The 27,347-nt window shown below is 41.7% G+C and overlaps 1 protein-coding gene across 3 annotated transcripts in view; it reads right to left on the bottom strand.

Moving 5' to 3' along the window:
- frya (furry homolog a) overlaps window positions 1–27,347 on the bottom strand; it is a 64,292-nt gene that overhangs the window by 5,965 nt on the left and 30,980 nt on the right. For all 3 annotated transcript variants that reach the window (XM_084065328.1, XM_084065329.1, XM_084065330.1), the window contains exons 18-57: window positions 26,577–26,832; window positions 26,261–26,443; window positions 26,043–26,129; window positions 25,557–25,816; window positions 25,119–25,308; window positions 24,704–24,828; window positions 23,777–23,834; window positions 23,510–23,601; window positions 23,040–23,212; window positions 22,006–22,166; window positions 21,256–21,366; window positions 20,465–20,619; window positions 19,956–20,055; window positions 19,550–19,721; window positions 18,729–18,985; window positions 18,466–18,612; window positions 18,175–18,346; window positions 17,549–17,639; window positions 17,379–17,461; window positions 15,555–15,705; window positions 14,112–14,215; window positions 13,604–13,789; window positions 12,348–12,552; window positions 11,498–11,619; window positions 10,891–11,078; window positions 10,385–10,479; window positions 9,692–10,284; window positions 9,454–9,551; window positions 9,197–9,367; window positions 8,922–9,062; window positions 8,063–8,242; window positions 6,972–7,136; window positions 6,567–6,641; window positions 6,305–6,475; window positions 4,184–4,384; window positions 3,778–3,921; window positions 2,813–2,976; window positions 2,153–2,360; window positions 306–455; window positions 114–212 (exon numbers count right to left, since the gene is read on the bottom strand). In XM_084065328.1, coding sequence (XP_083921454.1) covers window positions 114–212; window positions 306–455; window positions 2,153–2,360; window positions 2,813–2,976; window positions 3,778–3,921; window positions 4,184–4,384; window positions 6,305–6,475; window positions 6,567–6,641; window positions 6,972–7,136; window positions 8,063–8,242; window positions 8,922–9,062; window positions 9,197–9,367; window positions 9,454–9,551; window positions 9,692–10,284; window positions 10,385–10,479; window positions 10,891–11,078; window positions 11,498–11,619; window positions 12,348–12,552; window positions 13,604–13,789; window positions 14,112–14,215; window positions 15,555–15,705; window positions 17,379–17,461; window positions 17,549–17,639; window positions 18,175–18,346; window positions 18,466–18,612; window positions 18,729–18,985; window positions 19,550–19,721; window positions 19,956–20,055; window positions 20,465–20,619; window positions 21,256–21,366; window positions 22,006–22,166; window positions 23,040–23,212; window positions 23,510–23,601; window positions 23,777–23,834; window positions 24,704–24,828; window positions 25,119–25,308; window positions 25,557–25,816; window positions 26,043–26,129; window positions 26,261–26,443; window positions 26,577–26,832 — 6,484 coding nt within the window. The remainder of the gene's footprint in view (window positions 1–113; window positions 213–305; window positions 456–2,152; window positions 2,361–2,812; window positions 2,977–3,777; window positions 3,922–4,183; window positions 4,385–6,304; window positions 6,476–6,566; window positions 6,642–6,971; window positions 7,137–8,062; window positions 8,243–8,921; window positions 9,063–9,196; window positions 9,368–9,453; window positions 9,552–9,691; window positions 10,285–10,384; window positions 10,480–10,890; window positions 11,079–11,497; window positions 11,620–12,347; window positions 12,553–13,603; window positions 13,790–14,111; window positions 14,216–15,554; window positions 15,706–17,378; window positions 17,462–17,548; window positions 17,640–18,174; window positions 18,347–18,465; window positions 18,613–18,728; window positions 18,986–19,549; window positions 19,722–19,955; window positions 20,056–20,464; window positions 20,620–21,255; window positions 21,367–22,005; window positions 22,167–23,039; window positions 23,213–23,509; window positions 23,602–23,776; window positions 23,835–24,703; window positions 24,829–25,118; window positions 25,309–25,556; window positions 25,817–26,042; window positions 26,130–26,260; window positions 26,444–26,576; window positions 26,833–27,347) is intronic.

Raw genomic sequence — 27,347 nt, 5'->3', positions numbered from 1 at the left:
ATAGACTGGAAAATCCTGAGTTTGGACCCGTAAAGGGTACAGGTTTATTTAGTCACATAGTTTAAGCAAAGGGTGACATTTTGACTCAATAGCAAAGTATTATTATTCCTTACAGAGATAGCGGCCTCCTTTCTGTTGTTGTAAGTATCAAGGTACTCCTGCAGTTCCAATACGCTGAATTTCATTTTTTCAAGAAGCCCATAGGTCATGATCTGTGAAAAGAGGTTTCCCTTTTATACTTGCTACACAGTTAATGATGTTCTGTACTTTCACTGACACATTAGAGGGGGGCAGAAATGACTTACAGTGTCTGCGTCAATGAAGAGCGTGGGACACTCTGAGCATGACGTCAACATCTGAGATGACCTCAAAAACTTTGATCCTATTCCTCGGAGTCCATCTCCAAGGTAACTCACAGCATCACAGGTCAACGAGCAAAATTTGTTCTGAATACTCTGCAAAGCAAAATTACATTCTACCTGTGATGTTGTCCTGGTTAATCACAAACCATCCCAGATACTTAGGCAATGTTCTATCATTATTTCAGGTTTATTGTGAAGCATTCCCCTGTCAGCTTTGGTCAGTGAAGTGAATAATGTAGTTAATGGATGTCTGAGTAAGTACGACTTAACTAGAGAACACCATCTACCTACTTAAATTGACCTCTTCTGAAAGGCTAATACCCTTATTTCTAAAGACTAAGAAAAAATACTAACAACTAATGTTCTTAAAGGGTAGGTAATATGTTGTTGTTAAAATAATAAGTTAAATCGCTTGATATTCTGATGGTAGTCATGGCTACAGAGTGTTCAGTAACAGGGGGTCTCCCCATCTCTCCAGCTCTTTGGTAAGCAGAAAAAACATTTTCAGGTTGGGATACCAATTGTATCCAATCAGGAAAGAGAACTCACACAGGATACAGGATTAACAAGTGAAATTGAAAGTAATGACACAAAGAAATGAGCAGACAATATTTTAACTGGAACACTCTCAAATTGAAGCTGATGAATGGGTACTCTCCTGATTGAATGAAATTTGCAACCTGAACCCACCTAAAATGTATTTTCTATTTATTAAAGAGCTGAAGAGACAGGGAGACCCCTGTTACTAAACAAACACTCTATAGACCCCTTAACAGACGATGTCATACTGGCTGCGTGCAGCCAGTATGCGCGCAACGAAACCCATTATATCAGGTCTCGTTAGGACGCGTCTCACTAGCCAACACACACAAGAGGGGGTTGGGGTGTGCTGAAACCAGTGCACCCCGAAACAGGTTGGGAATTGATTGCGTGAAACAATCACCTGTGCGTCCAGGCTCAATGTTAGTAAACAAATAATTGGTCTATAGCAATGATGACTATTAGAATATATAGCTTGGACCTTTTCACCAAACCTTTTAGTTTTAACCATAAAATATGACCCTGTTTCATGTAATGGACAATTACATTTATTTTCACAAGGCCCACTGTCAAATAAATGCCAGTGCTATATATACAAAATATATTAAAGGATCATGAGGTTACACAGTAAAATCCCAAGTGTTCATTTATTCATTTTATTACACAGCTTGGTTGAATGCTTGATTCTGATTGGTCAATCCATGAATTCAGTGTGTGTTATTATGGAATAATGAGCACTGTCTAATCAAAGGCTCAGAGCACCTGCTCAAATCAATCTGCCTACAGCTAAACATTGCTCTCAAGAATGTTTTTGAAAACATTTGAGGTGAGAAATAGACAATGCAGTAACCGAATATTGATTCTATTTTATCAACACTTCCTGTTGTTTTCAGAGCCGACCGCGTTGCACTGGACGCACCTAGCATAAATTAATGGAATACTTTCATTACCGTAAGCAATTACTCCTTCGTTTTGTTACTTTTGGCTAAATGTATTAAATTCTGTATTAAGTAACCGTGTAATAAGCAAGATAATCAATGGGGAGCGGGCCATCATTGAGAAATAAACCCTTTCAGGGTGATTTTAGACCCCTCCGCTATCGCGTCTGGCTCTAATCTGTTTTTATTTCTCAATAATAACCCGCTCCCCAATGATTATCCCAGGCGTAACAGTGTACAAATATAACTAAATGGACCCACACATTTGTACACTCTCTGATTTAAATGAGCACTGAGGAGTTTGCTGTGTACCTGGAACAGTGAGGAGAACACATGGAATGTGTAGACTGCACAGGATCCATCTGAGTCTGACACTAGCTGGTTGATGTGACTCCGCCACGCTTCTTCGGCATCGTCACACACGGCCGGCTGGAAAGCTGCGAGGATGGCAGAGAAGAACGGTGACGGTGGAGGGGAAGAACGGCACTCCATCATATCGTCTCTCTCGTCCTCGGCCAGGCTGAGAGCAACATGGAGACATGGATCCATGACATTAGGAAAAACAGCTAATGCATTGACATGGCACAGTGCTTTCCAATTCACTTCATGTAACTAGAGGCGTGCATAGTTGAGCCATGTGGCTCGTCGCCTTTCGTTTTGGGTGTCTGGTAGCGTGTTACACACCCAATATTGTTCGACTACATCAGCTATTCTTTGCGCAACACTGTAGTACAACAATGTATGAAATAAGGCTTCAGTGTTTAATCAGACTAATGGATTTAATCTATTATAGAAAATGTATTAGAATACATACCTACATACCTGTAGCATGTGAGTATAGCATGTCACTGTGACTGTCTGCAAATTGTAATGAGGCTGTCTGTTTGCATTACAGACAAACAGACAACCTCATTACAATAGCTTCACACTTGCTTTGCACAGCTCAACTAATAAGATTATAACTGCACACACCTGGGTAAACAGCCATCAAAGTCCAGTTCTCCTCTGTCGTCACCATGAGCCGTGTCCAGAGTGAAACTGTCATGGCAATGAAATTCAGGGGGAAGTTCACTAATGGAGATAGAGAGGTCATCCTCATTGCCATTGGTGTCCTCATCCTCTGTTGACACATCAGCCTGAGATGGAGGAACAAGGACAGATATGCTTTGTCAGTGTGCAGGAAAGAAAACAAAACAATGCAGTGGAAGTATGCAACTAAAATATGTACCTTCTCATGTATTACAGTACATTATTGGGGGTAAAATGTATACACTAACCTTTCCACGGGACACTATGGACACTCCTTGTGGTACTTCGTTTTAATTTGGTCAATTTAGTGTGCAGAAACCGTGTCAATTGAATGCTGTACGAGTTTGTTACAGAGGACCAGTACCATGGTCCCTGCACACTCATGTTTTGGGACAGGCAATGTGTAAACCTTTCTCAGCCTCCCACATGCCAAGTTCTTTTAGTTGTTGTTTACAGCCCCCAACACATAAGCAATAGGTATACACATTGCCATATTTAACAGACAGAGAGTGAGACTATTGCTGTCAAGAAGAACCCTACAGATGCCAATAGAAAACACGTTTGCCACCATTAAAGTATTGCAGAAACCACCCCAGAGCCCTAAGCATTATGCAATGCCCATTTCCAGGTTTTAGTTCAGTTTTCTTATGACATGCAACTAGTAAAAGATCTAGCAAAGACTGGGCCATGCGCGGTGAAACAGAGAAAAGTCATAGAGCTACAAAATAAGATGTATAACCAAGAGAGACCACAACATGTATCACATACAACATCTAAATCATTTCCAGAAAGGTTACGGCAGAATAGTTCTATTTGGCAGCATTAGTAAAGAACTCTAGTATAGAACTGCGATAGGAATAGGAGTGAGTAGGCCCCAATATCTCAGACACTCTGAATCCCTTATTCACCCGGTGCTTCGAGTCCTCTGGCACTTGGACCTCGAAACTAGGATTTCTGGTATTCAGAGCAGGTGGGTCAGCTGAAGATGTATCAAAGGAGGCAGACAGAGAGTCCATGACATTGATCTCTGCCGTTGGAGAAATGCTGATAGTCTGAAAAGATACAAAGTCAAACGTGCTGTCATCGACTGAAAGCAAAGAAAGCCACATAGGGCTAACAAGAAAGGTTAGTACATTTCCACCACCACACATTAACTGATCTATGTGGAACATCGGTCCTGTAATGATACAAAGACTAAATCAAACGTAATAGTTTCACTAAAGAACAGTGCATTTCATCAAGTTTTTAAAATCAATATTACGTTGTGAAGTATATTAAATACCATTAATGATATTTCCCCAAAGGTGAACTTACGAGCTGTGAGTGTGAGAGGATCTGGCTAGCGGTGAGCGAATCCTCCTCAGATGACTCATCAGAGTCTTCGAGGGTGATCTTGTTGAGGCTGGGCATGCTGATGGACAGCTGGCTCTCCTCCAGGGGCAGGGGGTCACTCTGGTCCAGACTGTCCATGGAGCGTCTCCGCGCACCCCAGTTGAAGTTGTCCATAGTCTCTCCCTACAACAGAGCATAGCCTTGAGTGACCAGGTGCTATAGGCCACATGTAATAATTCTCTAACACACATGCGCACACAATTGCACACACAGTCATGCTGTACAAGGGAGGGTACAATCCTTGGGTGAGTTATTACCCTCTCCAACCAAGCATGGAGGGCTTTGTGGACCTTGACTTTTCATCAGGACACAATTCTGGAGATGTTAGCTAAGTTCCACATTCCACAAAGCTTTAATGCAACAAATCAAACAACAGCTACTTCCTGTGGTGGTGACAAGCTGAAATTGTGAAGGAGGATTGTATTTTTTTTTGTTTAAATACCGCCCAAAAAGGACGGATATAACTATATTACTTTCTTCAAGCAAAATCTAAGGAAAAACATACATAGATTTGTGGCCAGCTTAGTTTAAGTACTGCATAAAAAGGGTTTAACTACTTTATTTTCCTCAAGCTAAATTTAAGGAAACGCATACTAGATTTGAGGCCAAACGTTTAGTTTCTCTGTAGCCTAATTGAAAACAGTTTATTTTGACAGGTTATCATACCGTTAAAGCTTGGTGTGACTAAAGTCTAAAGATGAATGTATTGCATTCTTGCTGATTCTAGCAATTTTATAGTTTCCAGATAATCTGACATTTTTTTGCTGGCTCTAAGAGAAGAGCTGACACCATGTTCCAGGATTGTCTTTGTGTTAGAAAGATGGGAACAGCGCTCAGCCTGTCCCAGTTTATGTAGTAGTATACACTCTGTAAGCATTTTTCAATATACTGAGATTGAAAAAAATGCTTGGTAAGCAATTATTCTCTTTTGACATCTGTATACACAAAATCAATGTTATACTGTGGCCATGTGTGAGTCAATGTTGAGTAAAAAAATAAGTGTCAAATAAAAGTGTTATTGCTATGTACCCACTTTGATATTTGCTATAACTCACTGACATTGTAATAACTGCAACAGAACTTATTCTGTTGTGCCACTGGGTGGAGCTCATTACACATCTGAGATGTTTAATCCACAACTACAGCTGCAAATGTATGGTTCTCTGTTGTCTCTATATTATTTCCAAATGATCAATTTGCTTTCTTTGGATTGGTGACATAGTAATTATTTTATTTACTAGATGTGAACAAAATATATATTTTAATAGGTTTCTTTTTTTTATATATATTACAGATAAAAATTAAAGCCAATTTTAAGAAGGAAATATAAAATTGTAATTGCAATTAAAGGCAATAAGTAAGCATCCCCCAGTCAAGAAAAAAATGTGTATTATGTGATAATGTATGCTTTAAAAGAAAAATCCATCAAGATAGATCAATAAATAATGCTTAAATACAAAATCTGAGTGAACTGAACAAGATTACGAGGAATCTCAATCTTAGTTAATACATTATTATGCTACCCTTTGGCTGTGGCTGGAATACCATGAATATACAGCATATTTAAGACATAACATTCAGTGAATATCTCTACCATCTTATGACACTTATAAACACATCCAAACATGCACATTACTGTATACCGTATGACATGCACAGTGTCATACTCCGTCATCAGGACAGCAATCCCCTGTGTAATCGTGGTAACCCCACACTCATCTAAGAACACTACAACAGGACTGAACTTACCTGTAGCTCCTAGGTGGCAAAGAAAAAAAGCAGAAAAAAAATACCCATTACACAAATAAGGCAGAGAGTATTACATTAAATTGCTGAGGAATGCATTTTTGAACAGGCAAGCTCAATCTGTGACATCAATATGACTCTTAGATATTTATTATCCTGTATCCTTGTTGTCCTTTTTGTGTTATAATTCTGACCATTTCATTCTCCAAAATACATCTCTGTTCAATGTGAGATAAGAAACAATGATTTGCATTTTCAATGCCTTTGAAACCTAAAGGTTTGTGCACTGGATCTCACCTCTCCATCTTCCAGCTCCACATCAAGGAAGTCAAAGTCCCTGAAGACTCTGAATTGCTGCTCCGAGGTCGTGTCATCCATGTTATCCAGGTCACGGGTGCCGTCATCAGAGGACACCAGGCTAGGCTGGTGCTCCATTAGATCCAGCTCCCCACAACTGGAGAAAATCACCTACAAAGAGAGAAAGTACATTTCAGACTTCAAACACAGAACCTCTTATTCTTTAATGTTTAGTACTAAGTACGTCATGCATGCATCTTACGGAGGGATTCTTCGTCAGCCCAACTTCTTGTCCACACAAAGATAATACATTCACCAACTTCTCCCTGGTTCTTTTCTGAGAAGTGAAGAGGAAATTAGACTCATTTGGAGGAAATGTCACTATGGGCCAAAATGAGATCATAGCCAAATGTGAAGAATGTGCTCTTACATGAACCATGTCGCAGTTAAACGTTAAACAGAAGTAGCTACTTCAACTTTAACATTCTACTGTTCACTATGGGAAATATCTACTGTATTACTTATCTGAAACATGACGGCTCCATTATAACTCCCTATAAATGTTACAGTAAACTGAGATTTAGCTTTTCAAACCAGTGTACCAGTGACTGCCATTCGTCCTTCACCCAATATGAGCACCATTCTACCGGAGTAAATGTTTGCTCACCTGTGACGACTGGGGCCTCTTCCAGCTGACCGGAACCAGCACGTTGTTGGTGGTGGATCCAGAGGAGGTAGAGGAGGTGCTGCGGGTCACCGCTATGGTTCTGTTCTTCCCATCCGTCCCCGGAGAGCCCTGCAGCTCATCACACCGCCGACCAATCACAGGTGTCTATGAGCACAGACACAGACAGACAGGTGGAGAAGGAGAGCCACAGTAAGTCAGACGAGAAGTGGAGGTTTGAAGAAGCGTAAGGTCATCTCTGTGCAGCAGATCTGTGGCTCAGGCTCCATGGCACTGTAGCGCCTGCCTCTTCTGCGAGGTCAGATCATATATACAGTATAGCTCCAGTATGATTGGTAAGTAGCTTATCAATTTATAAACAACAGCCAGTATTGGTTCAAAGGATCTCTGTGGGCACAGTTCGTAATCCTTTTCTTTTTCTTTCTTTCAAAAACAATAAAGCGAAGGAGGAATAATTGAAATATGTTTTACTTTCAGAAGCAAGCTGTTTGTAGTTAACTCTAAAAATACCAAAAACAAACATTGGTGGATGCATCTCAAGCTTCAATGCACTGCTTGTTAGCTCTCCAGTAGTTTTGACTCTTAGTGGTTCACATACAAAGGACGGCAGTGAGAACTGACATCATTTCCTGCCATTCATAGGCCACACAAATAGCTCCCTGTTCAGTTCCCACACATACACTACACCACCCCATATCTTTGCCATCACTTTCCAGCTCTGCACAACTTGGTTAATTGTGTTTACCTTTCAAGCTTTCAAGCTAATCTCATGGGGTTTGGTCAAAACAGAAATATCAGCTGTACAAGGGGAAGAATTGCTTCCTTGCCTAAAACACTGAAAAAGGATTCATTGACCAATGACCACATTATCTCATTGTGCACCACACCCTGGAAACTACAGGGGGAAAACTAAACAGGATCCCAAAAACTATTAGTGTAAGAAGAAGAGACCCAAACGGGTTCGGGTCCATTGCTATGTCATTGTTTCTGAGAGAGAAATCACCTCAGCTCCTGCTACAGTACAGTACAAGTTAATTATGTCATACAAAGGACTCATCTGGTGTCTCTCTAACCTCAGATATGTCAAAGTGGAAGTCCAGGGTTTTCCCAGGCAAGGCCTTGGACGACCTATCCCAGACCCGACTGACGTCCTCGTAGGAGACGTCACTTTGTGGCGATGACGGCTGGACCAGACTTGCAGAGCGAGAGACCACCAGCTTCAGAATATTAAGGGCTTCCCTCCAATGGACAGTCTATGGTCAATTTATAAATACCAACAAAATATCAAATCATTATTATTATTATCAGTATAGGCACACCAACAATTAACACAAGCACCACAAATATCTGTATAGATATAGAGTAATACTGTAGTGTATACAATATGTCTCAAAGCAAAATAACCTTCTATCAAGGACACAAATGGCTGCATGATAATAAGTAGACTTAATTAGCAGCTGGGTAGAATGTTTATAGAAAGAAACAGTTTGTTTAGAGGGTGTGCCTTCAAATGTACAACTCAGACGTAAGCCCCTTGCACCGCAACAGACACGCACACGCACACACACACACACACACACACACACACACACACACACACACACACACACACACACACACACACACACACACACACACACACACGCCCCCCACCAAATAGCTACAGACCTAACAGGAAATACAACAGACCCTTACACTAATGACATCACATGTCTAAGTGTTGGCACAATTATTCCGTTATATGGTGCAATTATACAAAGTTTATGCAATTCATGTATTTCTTAAGGACATTATACATAAAATAAAATAAATAAAATAAAAGTGTTTATTTCTTATCAATGAGCCAATAATGTGAGATGTTTACAGTCAATACAGGTTCAAATATAGTATGTGTGATTATGGAATACTCTCCATTTACATCATCAAACTCACCTGAACAAATTTCTCAATGGTCTTGAGTACCTCCACATTGAAGGGTTTGGCCTGAATTCCACTGAGTTCCATGTGACTCAGGAGGCTATAGATGATCTGTAACAAGGTCTGCTGCATGCTGGGGAGACCTTTCTCTAGCAGCTGTTGAGACAGAAGGAAATAGCAGCTCATTTGATATGTTCAAACTAACTACAGTTACAATATCTGTGTTAATCATTGCCAACACTTCAGAATTTCAGAATAAATTTGATATGAGTTACAACGGCTGTGCAAACCTCTGCCATGTATGTAACCATGCTGATGGTGATATCAGAGAAGGCTTCGTGAAGATATCGACACACAACGTTAACCCAGGAGAAGCAGCCTCGTGTGTAGGAGTGTGTTTTATACAGGGTCATGACATGAGCTAGGTTGGAGAGTTTGGCATTCTTCTCCTCAAGGCATACCTATGGAGGAAATAACATTGTAAAAATAAAAATAAATTCGGAGAACTTGGTTGTAATTATGAATATTGCGTGGGACGGAGACTAACCTGAGCTATCCTCTCTGCAACATCTTTACAGAACTGCGTGGGGCAATCGAAGTTCTGTACAAGATGAGGGAGCAGGCAGAGAACATTCAAGGGGAAACCTGTGAGGGGGAACATAGAGTCATTTCCTTCACATTCACATAAATACTACGAAACTATTGACGTTCAAATCCATCAGGAAAGTCCTTGTGGGCAATTTATTTATTTATTGAAAACTGCAGTTATTTTGAACATGGTGTACCTATGGCTTGTGAAGTGTCTACCACAGGCACTCGTGAGACAGGTGTGAGCTGACTGAAGAGCTGCAGGGTGAGGTCAGTGGTGGACACAGAGGTGAAGCCCTTTAGCAGCAGCTGTTGGAGCCCAGAGAAGCTGCTCCATTTGAGCTGGCTCTGCAGCTTCTCCAGCTTCTCCCTGTTCTCCTGCTTGTCTAACGACACATGGCCCAGCAGCTTATTCAACAGCTTCAGAGACATCTGATACTCAAACTCAAAGTCTGACTCCATCAAAGACACGGCCACCCAGAAGATGGTGGCCAGCAGGTTACTAGGGTGGTTGACATTATTTGGGTCTGTGACGTTGTCTTTTGAAGATGATTGGCTGTGGGCTCTTGCCAAAACACCCTGCTGAACGCAGGCCTGGATACGGTCCATTGTTGCGCTGCGAGGGGGGTCAGAGCACCTGTCGGTCTGGTCAAATTTCTTTGGTACAGAGGAGCTCCGCTGATGTCGGCTCCGGTCGGCTCTTCTAATACCGTGGGTAAGGTTGAGCTGCCCCGTGCTCTTCCTGTTAGTCATCAACTTCCCATTGGTGAGGAAATCTGGCGACGATGCCCTGGAATGCACACAAACAACACATGAGGCACACTGCCTCTCTCGGTGACATGGCCACCCATGCTTTCATGAAGGAGATACAGTATGGAAGAGGTACAGACCTTGTCAAGATAGCCATCAGATCATTGTTCTTTAGACATTCAGCCAAGTTATCCGCCACAGATTCTAGCGTAAGCAACACCTCCATTACATAGCCCTGAGGAAGAGAGTAAAGCAATTGCCATTAATGATGCCATCTGCATGGTTTCTCATTATTTCTGTGAAATTAGATAGTTAATTGGCAATGTTAGTAGATGCTAGCAAAAATAAATGTTGCCATTACAAGCTACAGCCCCAGCAAACTGCTCACGGTATATTAATTTGTTCAAATTCAGGAGTTCTCAAGCTCCATTTGTTTACAAAGCCTAATGTAATATGTTGCTACAGTAGATGGTCGTAGCAATAATAGTGATTGCAGTGCCAAAGATCAGCATCACAGTTTGTTAGAAATTACACACTGCATAGGATACAGTAGACATCTCATGTTGGTTGAATACAGGAATGCAGAATAATAATGCTGCATTGTACACAGAGTTCTGTGCCTGTGTTACAGACACAGAATACTAACCTGCACTTCTTCTCCATGTTCTCCCACTACTTCCACCAGCCTAGAGAGCAGGTCAGACACAGCGTGGGCAGAGAGGGGCTGCCGCAAGGCTCGGAACACCTGGAAGGAACGGCCAGCGTAATGCCGTGAAGAACTACACAAGGCTGTCTGTAGGGCCACGTCACTAAGCTGCTGCTCCAGGTGGAAGTCTGGTGATGGATAGACATGTTTTAATGGCCTGCCAGTATAGGGATTGATTTGTGAGGGAAAAAAACAAAACAAAGGGGGTACATTTTCTTAACCACTTTATAACCAGCCTCATATACTTCTTTGTACGACAAATAGCAAAAATAGCCAATCCACAAGCTCACAACGCGTCACATCGCAATGCATTGTGAGATTATAGATCTGTGGATTTGCTATTTTGGAATAAAATGTTTTGGTGCACAAACTTTTGCTAATTTTCACAAATATCTCAAAAATAGGGACAAATGTAAACCACACTTCAATGGGGTTTATACATTTTTTTATACAATTCTTTAACTGCATTAACAGCATCCCCACTGGTAAAAAGCAAAATAATAATTGAGTGATTATCATGGTATTGTGCAGTGTTAATACATAATACCTGACTTAGACTCTTTGAACACAGAAACCACATGTCGCAGAAAGTTGGTTAACTGCTCAGTGCTTTTTGAATACTGGTTCTTTGGAGAGATGTCTTCGTGGCACCACAGGGGTCCATAGGCTCTGAAAAACAACCGCACACCACCCACTATATCAACTGACATGAAGAATTAAATTTATCACAATCAAAACCTGTCTAGCCTTTGATTCATTGACCATAAGCTTGCATTCTTCTAATCACTGCCACAAGTGACAGCTTTTAGTTCTTGGAAAAAAAGAAAAAGAAGAATAAAGAAGTTAAGGTAAATCTGACAGCTACACTGCTACTGCATTCCAAACCACTAGGTGGCACTTTAAATCAAGCAATATGAAAACGAGGGCGGGACCATGTGGTAAAAAAGGGTTTTAGCAGTACATTTACCATGTAATGGAGTTCTGATCCCATTCCCACATACCTGCATCATTATAATGTGCATACTAGGTAAAACTACTATGTGCTGAGCTACCAGTAGATGAGCAGTTTGACAGCAGTTGTTCTCAAGGTGGTCCTTGAGGGGGTTTCAGGGGGTCACCAACAGAATTAGTTAATAAAGCAAATCTAGCTCAATTTCACCATTTTAACCCTACATCAGATATTTTAAAATAGTAGATCTACAAGCTCACAGCTTGTATGTGCTATTTTAAAAAAAAAATCTTGAAAATATTTGACAAATTTGGAATCACATAACATTTTAACAACTCAAATCTTGTATGGTGGCACAACATATTTTCAGATGGGGTCCGAGGCCAAATACAAATTAATCTTGGCATCCTTGACATGAAAAAGTTTGAGAACCACTGAGCTACAGTACCTGGTGGTCAAGAATTCTATCAGTTTGTGTGTCTTTTCATCCAATTCATTGGAGGTGACCAGCTCTTCCACTTCCTGGGAGATCTCCGGCAGGTTGTTGCTGCTGCCTCCTAGGCTTAGGCTGGATGACGTGGAGGATGAACTCAGACCTGAATCTGGCACAGGAGACGCCTGGTAGTACTCCCGCAGGAAGTCAAACCCTCCTCCTAGACACAACAGGGGGACAAGGGAGTGTCCTCAAAGATTACACGGGTTTCATTTTCATTCCACCATCCTTGCTACCATGTTGAATTATCCACAGCAGCAATGGCAGAAGTCATACAGAGAGAACATAATGAGCAGCATGAGCCGTGTTTTGGCATCTCTGGAATTTGAATGCAATTAGTCTCGTCTACCCATGGCACTACATGTTTAAGATAAGACTGTGATGTACGACAGATGTAATTGTGTCTAGCCCTGCTGGGACACATAATATTCCCATTGTTTATTCCCATTATTCTTGCAGGGACAGCAATAACTTTTCACGTCAATACAATATTGAAATATATTTTAAGTGTTCTCTTTCAAGGTTGGTACTTTCAATAACTAAGCGACCTGCCTTATCAACCAGCTCATCTGAATAAGAAGATAAGAAGGATGATTTGTTTGTGCAACAACTAATGTGAGGAAATATGTGAAGAAATGACAATGTTATCACTGTAGTAATATCATTAAAGTTACTATTACTGGCACACATACTACATTCAAATACATTTCATACGGCTAGACAGTTGCAAAAATAAGCCAAACAGAGGACAACAACAAATCCAGTCTCTCCCAGTACTTGTATATGGTCCGTCCCATTTAAGACAACGGAATATAAATAGCCTGAAATGAGTGCAGTGGAATGCTTTAATCAAGACCTTTGATGTCCCCCGTACATACATAATATTGTGTTTGGCATGACGTCCAAATATTTTCTCCACAGATAAGAGACTTACCTCTTCTGTAAAAGGAATGCAAGTCATTCCCTCCTGCTACTCCAGTTTAGATTAGCAACAGAGAGGAGCAATGTGCTGAATGTCAAGCTGCCATGTGAACCCAACCCTGGCTGCAGTATCTACTTCAACATTTTAGGCACAAAATAACTTTCATACAGTACAATGTATACTGCTCCACATGAGAGGTGGACGAATTACTAGTCATAAACAAGCTTTTAGGTGAGAAATAAACTTGCCCAAAGGCAACAATAAAACACAGTTTTAGGATGTTTTGTACCTGTAGTAAAAGAATCTGGTTGAAAGCTTGGCTTGATGGTCTGTGTCTTGCTGCAGCTGATGTCACGTGTCTGCAGCAGAACGGAGGCGATGACCTGGAAGTTGTTGTTACACGATAACGTGATGAGTAGATGGAGAAGAAGACGTTTACTGTGCTCAAACACCTCTGGGCGGTAGTGATCCATGCCTACAGAATAGAAATACAAACTTTAAGATTTCCTGTATTATTGTTTGTAAAGCACATTTATATTTATATCAGTTTGGAAGAGAGATTCAAGAGGGTTTGTTTGTCAGTCACGCATACAGGTAAAGACATATATAAACATAGGTTTTGTTATTCAATTTGGCACATTCTGCCAACTATGTTGTTATGGAAACATATTTTAACAATGTGCTATGTTGCATTACTGCCAGTCAGAAGGTCAAGAGATTTGACGTGCAATGTGAGATGGGTGCTTCATAAATATAGGATTTACTATAGGGGATGACTGATAGTGATCTGGACTTACCCAAAAACATGGCATGTAGCAGTAAAGGCAGATGTAGAGCCCAGTCCTCCCTTACACTGTGGTCCACAACCATCTCTGTCATGAAGATGACTGCAACGTTGCATCTGACAAAAACAGAACCAATTACTTATTGCATGGAAAGCATCTTAGCTTAAAGGTAATGTGTTGGAACGAAAGTAGTTGAAAAGCTTATTGGATTTTCACGATTATAACTCGCTGCTTGGTCAATTTTCTAAAATCTTACTTGCTGCTCTGTCAATCTGCAATATATAAGTGGTAATCAATGATGATTTATAAACGGTTATGAAAGAATGTGCAACAGGCTAACGCAGGTATAGATCTGACAGCTGGCCTGAGTTGTTGCTATACAGTATTCGTTGCTGTCCGGCAGGAACCAGCTAACTCCATTTTTCCGCTTTTGCATTTTTTTCCATAAATCAGGGCCATTGAACACCCTTTACGTCTGTGTGTTGATTTAAAAAATATTGAACCAATTAAAAGAATTAAAAAGTGCTTCTGACAAAACCAGCTAACTCCATTAGAACATCAAACTTTCTGCTAAACCAGCTAAGTTCACCAAAGGGGGGTGGAGTTAGCTGGTTTAGCTGACTCCAGGCTCCACCCCCTTTTGACCTCCAACCTTATTGTGAGCTTGGAGGTTCATTCAGCTGTTTTTATCAATGATGAACAAAACCTCCTAACTCCATTTTTGTTTTGTTTTTGTCATTTCCTGAAAAATGAACATTTTGGAGTTAGCTGGTTGCTGCCGGACAGCAGAGATATATTTTATACATAGTATTATAGATTTATTGTTTACTATTATTTTTATTATTACTTCCTTGGCCTAGTGGGAATGTGCATGCAAAGTGTCACGCCAATCAAATGTTGCGTTCATGATTTGAGGCATTTTGTTAAAAACGGGCGCCTTTGGAAGCTAATCTTAGCCAAACAGGCGGAATATGAAAAATCGGACAGATCCGTCTTGATCACATGATTATAGAGATAATGTGTACCGATTTGCGTGATGTTTGGACAAAATTTGTAGGAGTAATAGCAGGGGCGAATACATAGTCTCGCCCCACGACGGGCGACCGTTTCTGGCACAAGATCACTTAGCTGATCCAAGCTGACGTGATCACCCGGTGCCTGACTGTGAAAGCCACCATTTATTTTACGTCTTATTATAGGCAGTTAATTAGAATAATACAAGCAGCGAATAAGTAAATAATTTCAAAATATCCAATGATTGGACATGAATAATAAAGGTAATTCTGTAATGGCTAATAACAGTTGTTTTTGATCAGCTCTATTGATCACCTCAATAGCCCAATCTGATCACCTGGTAGATCAAAAGGAGGTGGTTGCCCACCCCTGAATTAGAAGAATAGAATAAATCCAGATGTTTCCATCAATCAGTATTGAATACATGTTCAACAGGCTAACCTATGAAGTGGCCCTCTTGGGGTGATGGTCTCTGGCAAGAAGTCTACCAGTGGAGCCCAACATCCTCCATTCAAGGGCATGGGCAGAGGATGAGGCTGGTTGGTCTCCACAACAGTGATCAGCCAGCCAGCATACGGTGGCAGAGGTTCACCTAAAGCCCAGAGAAATACTGTTGATAACTTTCACATCAATTCAATACAAAACCAACGTGTTCCGGAAAGACTTTCTGGTACTTACGTTTCAGTGACATAGCTTAGGAACCATCCCATGTCCATGCACAGTATACAATTCAAACACCTCAGCTTCGCCTTTAAGTCGTGTCACACAATAGGAATAACCTAAAGCAGTGGTTTTAAAACTTTTTGTGCCCAATGCACAAAGAAAGAAAAACAAAGTCACAATCTCAAGGCGCGCCGGTATTCATAGCAAAAATAGGAGATCTACAAACTCACAATGCGTTGCAATGCGACGCTTTGAGGTTGTAGATTGGCCTTTTTCGCTATTTTTGTAAAAAAAACAAAAATATTTTTGAAAAACTGAAACTGAAACTGAAATTGAACTTTTTAAATGTTGCCTATAAAGACATGCTCAAAATAAAGACACTAGGTAGAAAGTGGTAGAATACACCTCTGTATTGGGGGAAAAAGTACTGGTATAATAAATGAATAAATACAAAAGGTTTTCGTATAGAGCGTGCCAAAATTCCTGAAAGGGGCGTCAACAAGTGTCTTTTGGTAGTGGCGGACATCTTTGAGGGGTAAAAACCTGGTTGACTTAACATTGCCCAATGCCACGCCCAATGCCAACGCCCCCCCGTGGTGACGCTGCGTTGGCACGCTCTATACTGCAGTTGCATTCTGTACAGTATATATTGCAATCATAATGTGTGATTGTCACAAAATACCAAAGCACACTTGGACTTTGACCTATTACAAACTGAGACTCCTTAAGAGCATGTTTCAGTTTGTCACTCACCTTGGACTGCGGTACTGATTCAAACCCAATAGAGTGAAACAGGCCTGCTTTCAGGTCACTGGCAGCAGCTGAGAGCCTTCGCCTTTGCCTGCTTCAGTTTCAGAGTGGCACTGTTTCAGTGCCAGTTCTCACAGAATGCTCAGAGAGCTCCGGGGGCCCCTCTGTGCTGCTCATGCATTATAAATGGCACCACCCTTACCCTCATTTTAAGTGTCCCACATTAATGAGGCCATAACAGTCACATTTAGGGTGATCGGATTGAGACAGAAACGTTCTCAAACGTTTTCACATCAAGGACCCCCAAATAGCCATAGCCTCTGGAGCTTGTACATTTGTATTTATTTATGCAATTATTACAATTTTTTGAAAATGCTGACATGCCTAAATTAAGCACACCATGTTTAAAGTGGCAAAACAATCTTATGAACTAAATTTGAAATTAAAATGGTAATATATATTATTTTGTATGTTAATTATTATATATATTTATTTAGTTCTTTTAATTTTCTTCTCCTTTCTAATTTGGCCCCCTGGCGGCCCCCACTTTGAAAACCTGTGGTTTCAATTCATACTGTGTAACATCCATGTTAGTAGTCTTTTCGGCAACACCTTTGGTAGCTCCTTTGTCTGTTAAAACTGTGATTCCCAGAATTCAGTTCGAAACAAAACCATGTTAGTACCTTTCCAAAAAGAATGCTGCAGCGTCCTATCGCCAAGATTACAAGATACACACCAATATTTCAATGTGTAGTCTTCAGCAAGGTTTTTGAAGAATATACAAGTGAAAGATTATATCAAAAATAACTTTAATTGAAAAGGTTACACAGTATGACTTTAAGAGATACTCACTCTTCTCCTCATCATAGGATCCTCCTGAGCTGTTGCTGTAGCGAGACTCCAGGCGGTTGTGGGCTCGCATTATGTGGCTGAGCCTGAGGTCAAAATGACAAGAGACCATCATAATGCTGCCTCATAGGAAATGGAATGAGATTTGGCAATGTGGAGGCCTCATAGCCTACCTCTCCTCGTTGTCCTTCATAGCTTTGCTGTCATCCGTATCAGGAAAACTCTCCTGCCCAGCGACAACAGTATTGCTGCTGGATGTGGTACCTGCAAAAAGCAAGGAAAAATTAAGTACTGATTTGAACCAGGGTCTCCCGAATGGGAAACCAAACACTGACTGCTCAGCCAAAGGGGAACCCCCCACTTGGCCGAAGGAGATACTGTATAAGGCTTCTTCTACACAGTAACATTCTGAGTGTTCATTACTTACAGTGTTCATTACTTACAGTACAATGCGCAACTCTGCGCACTCATTTGCACTTTATCACTCACAACTTAAAGCTTCACTATGTCATTTTTCTCTTCTACCTTAGATTTGAACCCGGCTTCCTGCCCAAGTGCTGAACATATCTCCAACAGCGTTTAAAAATGTATATCATAAAATCATAACATATCAAAAGCACCCCCCCCCCCCTAGGAAATCGAACCCTAACTACATAAAGATACTGTTTTAAAAATCCTTTTAACTCAAGTGAATGGCAAAGATCACACTACAACTATAAAGATGACAGTGGTGAGCCATATAGTTAGTCCTTGGTGTGGATGGTCCTTAAGTAAACCATGTATGTAGAGAGAGCTGTACCGGAAGCTGCTGTAGAGGCCTTGAAGCTGGTGGCAGTCAAGCGGTAGAATGGGGGGCTGTCACAGTGCTGCACCACGGGATTGACTGGGTCAGTCTGCTGTAGCTCAAATATCAGCTCCTCCATGGTTTGGGTGGTGTTGTTCCGACACAAGTATATCACCACCCTCTTGATCTAGAAAAAATAATATCGGTGGAACACCAGAGGGGAAACATCGTCAAGGTAATTAGCTGAAAGCAGCCTCCCTGACAAAACAAATCCTCCTCCTCCTCCCTTAGGGCATTTCAACTTACGTAGGGCAACAGCGTTGTGTCGCTGCTGACACCACACAAGCTCATGAGAAACTGAAGAGTGATTCTCAGGTTGTTGATCCACTTTTCATTGCTGACCAACGCATTCCAGGCATTTTCCATCTCTGGTCCAGGTACATCATCCCCATACTGGGGGGGGGGCAAAGAGCATAGCAAAAGCAGATATCATTACATTATCTGTAAGACAAAGGTACCAGACCAGATTCTGCAATTGGTTGATTTAGTTTCCTCTCAACATGACGTACCTTGGCGGTCATGAACATCAGGTTGTTGAGCACCATAGATGTGGCTTGCAGGGAGCCCCAGCCAGTGCCCTTGAGTGGGTGGGACTGTCCCATGCTGTCAGTCTGACCAGCCGCCTCATATTCTGGGGTGCTAAGACCGGAGATCGGGGGCGGGAGGCTGACATCCACCAGTTCTATGTTACTGAGCCAGGGGAGGAGGTAGGTGAGCATGACCTGCCTCCCATTGGGATGGGTGGTGGGGAATCTCTGGCTGACCTCTGCGAGAGACAGAGATTAGAGCGTCATGACTCATCAGTGGGTACGGCAGTCTGTTTACGCCACATGAAAATCTGTTTCACACTGACAGTGTTTCCGACTCAATCCTGTCCTTTTGTACGAGTTCAACTGAAAATGGGGGAGTGCTTTGGACAGCTCATATTTCACTACTGCTGTGGTTAGCGAGAGATACAGTTAGTGATTTATTTCAGAGTGGGATGGGACGAAAATAATTGTACTCATGACTTGTAAACACATTCTTATACACACCCACATACAAATACATGCACTTATGCTTACAAACACATAAACACAAATAAATATGTATGCACGCACACCACACGCAGGCGCACACCACACGCAGGCGCACACACACACGCACGCACGCGCGCGCACACACACACACACACACACACACACACACACACACACACACACACACACACACACACACACACACACACACACACACACACACACACACACACACACACACACACACACACACACACACACACACACACACACACACACACACACACACACACACACACACACACAGGTACCTGAGAACAGAGGCAGAGTGAGCTCAGGGTACATCCTAGCCAGCTGGCTGGAGAGCTGGGGCAGAGAGCTACTATAAAGTGGTGGCAGTGGACCATGGGTGCCATAGAGGATATTGCCTGGCTTCTGTTCCGCAATCCTCTTAGAGTACACAAAGAGCTTAGCTTCAAGAATCTGTTCAAACCAGAGAAGAAACATGTCATTTGCATTGTCAATTAAGAGAACAAGAACAGAACCTGCACATTCATATACTCCAATACAATTTATTCAATTGCGTTTCGAGCCCAGATTCTAGTATTGTTCTATATGATCATTTCTAATACACCAGCACCCAAAAAAAGTGATGTGCGTATTTCATTATCTTTTGCATTTTCAATTAAGAAGAAGAAACATATAGCTGTTTCTCACCTGCATCAGCTGCATAGAAATCTCATAGATTTCTCTGTTGGTGTCTGATGCCTTGAAGAGCACCAGATTGAGGAGTGTTACAATGTCACATGGGTAGTTTCTGCAAAAAATAAATTAGCATGACGTAATGATTCAGAATTAAAATCCTTGTAAAGGCGGCATATTATACAGTATGTGCTCTAGGGGACACTAATTGCAAAAACAAGAAACAAAGCACAATCTCAGATGAGTAGTGAGCTCTTTAATAGGATTAGCTGATGTGATGCTTTGAAGTCTAAGTTAATTTGCCTGTGCCTTCAACACTTGGAGGAGAGATCTATGAAGATCTGGAGAATTTCCTAATTTAATTAGCCACAACATTATTGTGCTGCATCTCACACATGGCGACCCACAAACAAAACCAGTGTGACAAAGAAAACAATTATTTCACTGTGAAGCACGTGGCTGCAATTCGACATAATGCCAAATACTTACAAAGGCAGATGATGGAATGAGATTTATGGGCCTACCTGCTGCCACAGACAGTAGCAATAGCTTTGAAGCAGCCAGAGGCGAGCTGGTAGGAGCCTGTGTAGCAGCGGTCTACAGCCCAGTTGAATAGGTTGACCTGGTCAGCGTTGAGTTCAAGGAGGAGGATGACAACTTCACAGCCAAGCTGGTGGACCTGAGCCACAGGAAGAGAAAACACTCAGACAAAACAAGTCTCTCCTGGGGCTGCCTCAGATAGAACGGTCCCCATTACCCAGTAATTCAAGCTAAAGATTTTCTGAGGCTATATCCATTTAGAAAGATAAATGTCTCTGAGACTTAATTGTGTCCTGCTTTCTAAAAGGCTTGAGGAAGGATAGCTTGGATGGATTGCAGAGATTTTAGCCTTGACATAGCAAGAAGATGATAAATTACATTTTATGGGCAGCCGTCCCAGTCAATATTACTCATTCTGTGGCTATTAAGATGTAAACGAATGAGTGCAAGTGCAAAGTCAACTTGGCAACTGGGGAAAGAATAAGTAAAATAAACATGCATGTGCAAAGACAAGGTGATTCATCTTGACATTGTATTATAGCAGTCATTTGAAAACAATATTCAGCTAATTCATTCTGAAACAAATTCCACGCTTCTCTGTTTGCCAACACCGCAGAAAGACAAAAAGCAGGCATTTGGCAGGAACATCATTTATGTTTTTATTGTATTTTATTTTTTTGTTTTAATAAAGGAAGTCAAAGCAAAGTATCAGACAGGCTTTTGAGGTCAGGTCTTTGTTTAAATACACTACTGTAATAAATTGTTATCCACATACCCGCTGATCCTGGCAAGCTAGTATATTATCCAGCCACTTATAGAGGTATCCATCCGGAGAGAGGCCAACATTATCAAACACAGGCCCACAGCACAGCACCGCAGACATAGCCTGGAAGAACAAACAACATGACAGGCACGCACGCACGCGCGCGCGCACACACACACACACACACACACACACACACACACACACACACACACACACACACACACACACACACACACACACACACACACACACACACACACACACACACACACACACACACACACACACACACACACACACACACACACACACACACACACACACACACACACACACACACACATTTAACCAACCTGGTGTGAGCTTGTAGATGTGTAGATGTGCTATTTTTGCTGTTTTGTTTTTTAAGGTTTAAGTGATTTAGACATGGTTTCCACCATGGACATGGAGTTGTTGGGGCCATGTTTGATGTTGCTGACTCAGTGATTTTGATATCACAAACCATGCATTTTGATGCATGCATTACGATTATTTACATTTTCACTTTTAATTCAAGATCTCCCCTTTTTAACTTTATCTGCATTTGAAAAACACTTTTTAGAGGGTTGGATGGAAGAAAAACCTTACATAACATTCATAAAAAATGTTGGATACAGCAGTTGATTTCAATAGCAACTATAAAAAGTAATCATGTTGTATGTGCTTTTAATTTACGCTAACGCAAATTGAACGTGAACTTGAGAACTATGCTTACTGTACCTTGAGGGCCCAATATTGATATCTAGTGATCTGGTGATTTCTATCACTGTAGCGGTCCAAAGGGGTGAACATAATGCTGAATGGGCCAGCCCATTGGCTGAACAGGATAAAGAGGTGATGACGAAGGCTCTGCTGAGGGAACAGGAAGCGTCTGTGGTGCACTGTGGAAGAAGGGACATAAAGATCTCTTTATCGGGAGGAGGTGGAGGAAGAGGCAGCACAATCACTCAGGAAAATCAATACCAAGCAAATTAGTAAAAGCACTTTTTTTTTAGATAGAGAGAGAGCTAATAAGGGCTTGTTCCTCCTTGACAGGTCATCTGCCATTCATCAGGGACTACAGAAACCCTGGCGCCTGGCAACCCATGAGTCATCACCTGTCCTTGCCTTCTCCCTACCTAAGCTGCTCTATTTTTGGAGCAACATCCCTTGAGAATGTGTTCAAATCAAGATCAATGTCAAGTGGACCGTGCTTCTTGTGCTCTGCCAACCCTGGTTAAATTGAATCCTGATTTATAAATCACAATTCCCTGCTGCATGAAATGGGACATTCTGATGGATTACACTTGACAGCTACAGAAAAGTAATACAGGACACAATCTTTGTAGAGATCCACAGATCCTTTTTGGTGTTTTTTTTTGTTGTTCAGTGACAGGCCAGTAAGATTGTTATAGGTGCCAGGGGCAGCCGTATCTGAGTGGGTAGAGAGGCCGCCTGGGCTTGCCCAGTCTACCTGTCAAAAGTGTCCCAGAGCAAGACAAGCCCCTAACAGCTCCCCCTGTGCACTCATCTGAGCCACCTGAGCAGCCATCTGCTGGGTGAAGCAGTAAAATGAATCCCCCCTCTCTTGGGAACCAGAAAAAAAATTATAATTCCTTGCACGACTGTGATCTTCAGTTGACTGTATATTTGAGTTAAAAATACATCATCTTCTGTCATATGGCACAGTCAGGCGTATATCTAAACCTTTACTGTCCACAAATCACAATTTGGGTCTTCTGGTATGAAGAGGATCTGAATCTGATCTGGGTTACCTGGGACACACTGGATGAGGTTGGCCACCATGGCACTGAAGTGAGCTCGGATGTCCTTGAGGATCTCTGCATCTTTGTCATTCTCAGCTTCCAGAAGCATCCGGGTAAGATCCACATACTCCAGGAACAGAGCGCCCAGAGCCAGGGTGTCGCGTTCCAGAGCTCCATTTGTACTGTGGGAAATGACAGGAGTCCAGGAACACAGAGACATGACAATGACAGGAATACACACAACGGAACAAGAAAGCTACCATTTTCATATTTCACTCTCAACATTTGTCACAACTCAAACAGCAATACTATGTAAAATGTAAATATAACCATAAAGTAGTGAACCACTATGTTACAACATGTCACTCCAGTTTTGTCTCTTGGGTTATTGTGAATCCTAAAAGGCGTGCATGACAGACTACCACTTCACCGTATGGGGTTACAGTGTGTAATGTAAGGTGGTGTGACACCTCACTGACCTGTCACTGATGACACCTGAATCAGCCAGTAGCTCAAAGATCCGCAGCAGCTGCAGTCTCAGAAGATCTCTCCGCTCACGTCGCTTCTTGTTCTGTGACAATGAAAAAAAGGAGAGCCCAGTCAGATCACGACTGCTGCTCCATGCAAGCTCCCTATAGCAGCATTATAACCGCTATTATGTTTATCTGAGATAAAGAGAGAGATCAATCTACGCGTAGTGTACTCTCTGTATTTAATGCATTGTGTTGTAAAGATAAAGAACCCACCTCAGGTCTTCTTTCTAAAGCTTCTTTCATGAGTGGATGTAGCTCCTCCACGAGTTCCCTGTGCAAGTACAGTTAAAATATGACTTGGCAATCATGATACGCAAACCAAAATGGCCTTTTGAAGTCACTGAAGGAAAGATAGTTTCCGTGCTAATCCACACTAAATCAAGCATTCCCTTTTGAAAATGAAAAGGTGTTTGGGCTCAAATCTAATTTCCAGGATAAAATGAGACGGGATGTGTTTAAAATATAAATGGCCTGAATGCACAAAGCAAATCTAATCCCGCACTCATCTCTCCTTTAAATCCACACAAATACACACCAAAATAGACTTTAATCACCAAAATAATACTTCTGGTAATAACTTTCATGTCATTTATTGTGTCCATAAGCGGAGTGTCGGTGGTTGTTTGAGTGTCTCTGACTAATGGGAAAATGGGATGGGATGGGAAATTGCTGCATTCTTTCTTATTATAGCTGTTGTTATTATAGTTGTTGTTGTTACTGTCATTACACTGTAGTTGTTATTATTGTTGCCGTCATCGTTGTATCTCCCCTCACTCCCTCGCACACCAACGTAGTCGGTGTGTGAGGACGTAGACTCCCCCCCAGAACCTGGTTCTGCTTGAGATTTCTTCCTGTTAAAGGGGAGTTTTCCCTTGCCATTGTCGCCAAATGCTTTGACCAGGGAGAAACGTATGGTCTCTGCTTTATCTATAGTGTCTTGAGACAACTTGTTGTGATTTGGTTGGTGCTATCATCTTGCTTTGAGGTTACAGAAGGGAGGTGTATAGTATATCACATACTGTAAACAGTGAGAAAGTGAAAATTCTGTTCTCCTACATTGATAAAGTGCAGTTTGCTCAATGTCTTTCGCAACCACAATTCCATTTGGTGAAAACTCTATGATGGTGCTTTCAGATATACCTGAATACAAGGGAGTTAGTGCGACCAAAGCCCAGTACGAGAGATTCTGTGAGCTCAATGCTCTCCGCTCTCATTAATGGGACTAACTGCTTCAGGAGCCACGCCACAGATGGACTCCCGATCACCTGTAAAAACATATAAACATTACACAAGACTACTAATGCACTTCAAAAGTGCATCAAATCCTTTAAAAACACCAAAGATGTGTATGTGAAACGTGAATGAATACGTATACAGTATATCCATACATTTGAATATATACAAGTTTCATATTCTGTTCCTTTCATATAATGAAGCTGTTGTTGTAATTTGACACTTTGAGCTTAAATGTCAACAAGTTGTGCATGAACACCTGATCCTAGGGAGACAAAGCACCTGGGAAATTAATAAGACCGGAGGGCCGGGAGGCAGCTACCTTGTTATCGTAGCTGACACCGCTGTCAGGTGTGGTGGCCATGATCTCAGGTGTCGACACTCTCAGATGGCCAGGGCTCATGATACTGGGCTTGGCCACCCCAAAGCAGAGGATCAGATAGTTCCTCCACAGGGTAACATAATTGTCTCCACTACCAGAGGTGCTGGTCTTCTTAGCGTACACTGGATTACTGGTGAGGAAGGAATTTGTTTTTAATTAAATGAAATGAAGAAAATCTAAAGTTGATTAAGCTCTATGTAAAGCTAGCTATATCGCCGCAATATCGTGATAAGTATCGCAATATTTCATATTATCGAATACTGGCCCAAGCCTAAATAAGGAATGCACAGTCAAATCTAGAGCGTTACTTCAACTCATCAAGTGTAAGATTAGCATGTCCAGTCTTGAACTTGGCGTGGTGCAGAATGAATGACTTACTTTGGGTCTACTAGGGGCATGAGGAGCTGCATGCGAGTGAAGGCGTAGGGCCAGGCGTAGCTGAGTGCTGTAGGGCAGTGCTTGGGCAGGTTGTCCTGCCGGAGGAGGCTGTAAACACACAGCACCCAGGGGTCCTTCACAGACTGGGCAAAGATCCACACATGGGAGGGGCTCCTAATGTCATAGTGACTGTTTACCAACACTGCATTCCATTCTACTAGCCACTGAAGGTCCATGTTGTGGCCCAGCGGCATGGTCGCCTGGGAAGAACATAATGAACAAAAGAACACAAGGGTCAGGGGACATGTCTGCATTCTTCAGCCAATTTAGTCTTAGTATTATGTGTATGTGTGAGAATGTATGAAAATGTGTTAATAAAGGAAACATGGCTCTGGTCTACAGTAAAATACACATACATTTACAGTACACATTTACAGTTTATCTCCTAGTTGACTAAGCATTCAGGTAAAACTGAGGACATCTTACTGTGTCAGATATAGCCACGTTGACAAAACTTTCCAGGACTGCAGGGCTGAGCTGGTCCATAATCTCAATCATGGGTTTATCATCGTCCTGCAGAATGCAGATGATAAAATACATGGTCATTATAAACTGTGCACTGTAGAGTGTGGGACGTTAATTGTCAAATTCTCGTCTTAATATGGTTTATTGTTCTTGTAAAGTCTGCCGTCATAATTTTTTACCTCAGACTGTCCAATGGCCATGAATAGACAGCGTATCTCCTTAAGGATGGAGATAGCAAGTTTGCGAGTGCTAAGCTGACAGGAACAGAGCAATACGAGTGCCAGTCCCTCTACAGCATGCAACACAGCCGAGTGTGGCCCTCGCTCTGCAGGGATCCTGGGACTTGAACTTGTCTGCAGCAACTGTAATATAGGTATAACACTGTCAAATAATTGCTGACTTCGATCAAACACTTCAATTCAAACAATCAAGGCATGGTTTTAGTGGGACTAGTTCAAGAGTAGATTTAGATTCAACACTGATTTAAGGCTGTACCTCTGCAATGTGTATTTTAGCCATGTCATGGCTCTTCCCTGGAATGACTAGGGCAAGTTTCCACTGGGTGAGAAGCTGTAGCAGTAGTTTGAGGGAGGTATCCAGCATGCCTTGGTGAGTATCCTGAACCTCACGCAACAGGAAGTTAGTGTAGCCAAACAGCACATCATCACGCCAATCAGAGAAGTCCACCAATAGGCTTTGCAAGGAATTCTGGGCTATAAGTCGCAGCTCATCATCCATGTGGATCGTCAAGCTGCAAAGAGCACAGATGAAAAGAAAACTGATGATGCAGTTCATGATAAAGATAAGCCTACAGATATATTAACCAACCACTTTAACCCTGGGGTCCCTATGATTATAGGCAAACTTTCTCAAAAGTATTTTTAAAATTCACACAAAAAACAACAACATCATTTGCAGATCTAAAAGCTCACAAGGTGTCACACCACGACACATTGTGAGCTTGTAGACTGTAGATCTCTATTTTTAAAGAATAAAATAGGGAAGATAAAAATGGTATAATCCATGCAATGAGTTTCGTAGTGTGAAACAGAGTATGTAATTTCTGCTACAAGCATAGGATATTTAACGAGTCATTTGTAAATGGATTTAATGTTAGATAATAATGACACTTGATATCCACAGTTGAAAAACAATACTAGTCACAGCTGTGGCACAGATGTGAGAACCACACGAAGATCCACGCCTGGCTTTTTTTTGCTTTCTTCTCTACCCCAAAGTACCATGTTGATAATTCAGACTGAATGT

The sequence above is a fragment of the Gymnoscopelus microlampas genome, assembly GCF_963454915.1.
Source record: "Gymnoscopelus microlampas genome assembly, chromosome: 8".
Classification (NCBI taxonomy): Eukaryota; Metazoa; Chordata; class Actinopteri; order Myctophiformes; family Myctophidae; genus Gymnoscopelus; species Gymnoscopelus microlampas.
Note: the sequence above shows the minus strand (reverse complement) of the source record. Positions and strands in the feature narration are given on the sequence as shown.